General features: G+C 34.4%; 1 protein-coding gene across 1 annotated transcript; it reads left to right on the forward strand.

The window, feature by feature from the left end:
• Window positions 1–453: 453 nt before the first annotated feature.
• LOC104238800 (uncharacterized) lies at window positions 454–3071 on the forward strand. The gene is made up of 2 exons (XM_009793274.2): window positions 454–936; window positions 2270–3071. The coding sequence occupies exons 1-2, from the start codon at window positions 562–564 to the stop codon at window positions 2783–2785; spliced, it is 891 nt and encodes a 296-aa protein (XP_009791576.1). The 5' UTR covers window positions 454–561; the 3' UTR covers window positions 2786–3071.
• The last annotated feature ends 1079 nt before the right edge of the window (window positions 3072–4150 follow it).

Genomic DNA, 4150 nt, shown 5'->3' on the forward strand with positions numbered 1-4150 from the left:
TAAATTTTTGTTTCGTTTGTATCAACTAAATATAAAACAAAAGATATTTGACTGGTAGATAAGTAAATAAAAGTTATAAGTGTGTATTAATTTTTATTTATTATTAATAAAAGACACCACTAAACACAGAGCTTAGTGGTATATTAAATAAATAAATAAATAAATAAATAAATAATTTAGAGCATTGAATTGCGAGGCAAGAAAACGTATGAGGTAGTGAAATGGTGGAGGAGTTGAAAACGTGTTTGTGGGAATTCTCTGCCACGAAGTCTAAGCCCCCCCCCAACCCCACCCCACCCCACCCCCCAACTCACCCCCCAAAAAAATGAAGAAGCAAACTGCCACTACTATTTTATGCATCAGCGGACAAGATAAAATAAAAACAAATTAGAAATTGATGTGAAATCTTCAATAACCTACTGTTTAGATGTATTAATTAAACAGCCGTTTTCTTTAGAAAATTAGGCAGTGACTTCAACCATAGAGCCAAACAGAATTTGGCCATATTGCACTCTTCTAATTCTCCAAATCTCTCCATGCTTGAACAACTTTTCCTCTTCCATGGCTCTAATCAAAGATAGCCCCAAAAAGAAACAGCCCAAAAACAGCTACTTTCTGAGATGCTATGGATTTCCCATTAATCAAGAAAAGCTATCTTCTGATAAAGTCAAGAGAAAACAGAGCTCCTGCTTCTCTTTTAAGATATTTCAGAGAAAACAATCGCCGGCTAAAACTGTTCCAATTGACACAGCCACCACCACCGCCGCCGTCAAGGTTGGAGCTGAGAAATTGAACACAAGTGGAGATATTCATGTGGTGAAGTTGGAGAAGAAGGTTTCTGTTAAAAGACAACAGCTGCCGACTGCAACTACTATTAACGTGCCTGATCAGGTGCCGGTAACCGGTCAAACCATCCATTTTAACAGGTTTAATAAGGTATGTTTTCGTTTAAGTATATGTTTTGGATAATAAATTTTTTTTCCTTCGTAAAATTAAATTTGGAAATTGTATGCTATATATACTTAATGAAGTCATACTAAAAACATATATTGGATGAGTTCAACATCTGCTAATTACCTTAAAGATCAAAGTTTTATACTGTCCTGTGACTTCCAAAGTTGTATCAAATCCTAGATTGAAATCAAAATTAACGAAGTTTGTATTAAAGCACCGGTGATTTAGCAAAGTTTCATTTCCAATTAAAACAAAAAGGAATCTCATTTACCTATTTTGGACGTTGATCTTACTCTACTTGTTTGTTGTTTCTCTTTTCTTTTTCTTTTTAAATTTTTTTTTGGGGGGGGGGGGGGGGGGGAGGTGGGATGATGCTGAAACAAACTCTACAATTATAGGTATGAATTAGAATTTTTTTTAATTAAGGCTCAAACCATTTTAAGGATTTCACGGTAAACATAACAACTTGTTTTCATAAATATCTTCTAGTTTTATTTCATATAAAGTTATTTAAAGGTGAGAAAATTTTAAAATTTTAAGAGATGCTAATAGATTTAACGATACCTAAAAAAAAGAAGCAGTCCGGTGCTCGGCTCGAGCCAAATCACAAGGTATATTGTACGTAATCTTTCCGGTATTTCTATAAGAGGCTGTTTTCATAGCTCGAACTTGTGACCTCCTGATCACGTGACATCATCTTTACTAGTTACGCCAAGGCTCCCATTCATATTTAACAATATCTATGATTGAAAAATAACTTAAATATTTGACAATGTCGGACTTGTTCGGGTATATTATAAAGTTGTTTCTACTGTGTATTGTGACATAATAAAACAAGAATTAAACTCTTTCACCTACAAATAGTGGTTGACTTTGTACTACGAGCGATTCATTTCGAATAACTAAACATTTATTTCTAATATAAATATAAAACCATATATATAAGAAATCAAATAAAAAGGCCATAAATTTAAGGTATATTGACGTCTAAATTTCCTTTTTAAATCAACAGTTAATACGAATAAAAACTACTACTAACTATAAGTAGGTAATGTAAATATTAACTCGACTACGTTTAAATCATCCAACCATCATATTATAAACTGCACTATTAGCGGCAATAGATATATAGTATTTGAACTAGCTAGTTTGTAGTTTTAAGATATTAGTTCTAATAGCTAAGCTGATTAATTCCTCATTAACAATTTTGTGCCTGATGAGACTTTTCTCTTTATAATATTTTATTTTTTAGCTTATTCACTAAATAATTAAATAATTTGTGTACTTTTTGAAAAAATTGACGCCATTTCTGCAGACCAAGTATGATAAGCATCAGGACATCATCCTCGGGAACAGCAAAAAGTTGGATGACTTGCAACATTCGTCGTGCCAAAACGGATTAATCAGAAGCTTTACAATTGCAAATAATGATAATGCAAGCAACCTTGTAATTGGTTCACCACAAGACAAGCATGAGATCAGCCGAACAGTTTCTCTGCCGCCACCAAAGCTGAACAAGCAACCAACGCCAACGCCAACCAACAGAGACAAAGTTGATGAAGAAAAAGACACGACATTTAATAAAGGCCACTTTGACTCCGTTATCGGGATGTCAATATTAATGGTGACACTAATTATAATGTTGTTTTGGGGCAAGTTTTGTGCCATTGTTTGTACCTCTGCATGGTTTTATTTTCTCCCTAGATTTCGTGCCAAGAATGAGCTCGTAATTAATGGTGGCAACCTCGACGTGAATTCGAAGGAATATAAGAAGAAGGTGGTGTTGAATGGGTTTCTTGAGAGAAACCATCGAAATTATGTTGGATCTTAATGGTTTTGGATTTTGTATCTGCTTTCCGTTTTTGGGGTAATGTATGTTTTTCCCAAAATCCTTTTTATTTATCTTTTTGTTTCTTTCTTCATTTTGGATGGAAGAAAAAGAGCCGGAAAAGGAAAACAAAAGAAACAGGATAGGAAAAAGGCGTAAAGAAAAGGAGAAACGCTTCTTTTTTTTCCGTTGAGACGTATTTTCTATATTTTTTTTTCATGGAAAGAGTGTTCCAATATTTGAAAAGGGTTAATGTAATTTTTTTTGGGGCCAAAATCCTTTTAGATTTTCTTTTCGGGTGAGATATTTACCTTGAAAGTACAAACTGTTTGTCTGTAATACGGTATAATTAAATTTATTATGTGGTTTATAGACAAGCGAACTGATTTGATTCAAAAATGATAGAGAAATAAGACAAAAATAAGATTTAGCGATCGAAATTGTAGAAGATGACAAGTCTGGCTCCGAGCGCAATGTCACCGAGGATAGAAATAGAAGCAATGAACTAGAGCAAATAAAGTTGTTTAATTGAGAGTAAAATATAGCATATGTTTCTCCAAGAATATGCTATTTATAGCTATACCTATGGAAACAAGATCCTAGGATCAAGCCCTGTTTAAATGATAATAAAGGAGTCATTGATGAATATGTAACAGCAGGCCATAAATACAAATATTTTATGTAACGATTGCTCATTTAATGTTAGAGAATATTCTCTCATTGAATATTATCTGATGACAAATGCTTGATCTGCTCTTGTTGACTACGCTCCCTTCGCGATTTATCCGATGTCGATTGCAGTTATTGTTCCCGATACTGGTTGTTATTTGACTCGCCTTTACCTGTTTTCGGTTCCATGTGTCATGCTATTATTCGACCATTTATTAAAGCAATTTTACCCCATACAGATAGCTCCCTTGCTTTCCGGTGACATATCTTTGTGTTCCAGTAAGTTGGTGAAGATTTCCTTCTTGGCGGGAAAGTTCCTGAACAGTCTCTAATGCTTGAAAGGACGCACGTCTTCTCGCACTTAATACCCCGAACATGTATTACCCCACGATTTAGCAAATATTTTCGTCGGTTTTCGAGGTTATCATGATCACGATTTTTGTAATCTATAACTTCACTTCTACTCATCATTTTACTTCTTTTACTTCCAAAATTTTCGGAAGTCCTTCTTCTTCTCTGCACCTTTCTGCTTAGAAAATTTTTCATCTTCTCCGACTTCCTCAGCAAAAGCTTTACTAACCCTTTATTATCATGGCTTCTTTCAGTGCACCCTGTGAAAATTCTGGCCTTCTCTTCGATGGAGGCCCAAAGAAAAATAAGAACGTGATGTCGATTCTGAACCTCCCACTGTAAACACCA

The sequence above is a fragment of the Nicotiana sylvestris genome, chromosome 4 (assembly GCF_000393655.2).
Source record: "Nicotiana sylvestris chromosome 4, ASM39365v2, whole genome shotgun sequence".
In the NCBI taxonomy this organism is placed as follows: Eukaryota; Viridiplantae; Streptophyta; class Magnoliopsida; order Solanales; family Solanaceae; genus Nicotiana; species Nicotiana sylvestris.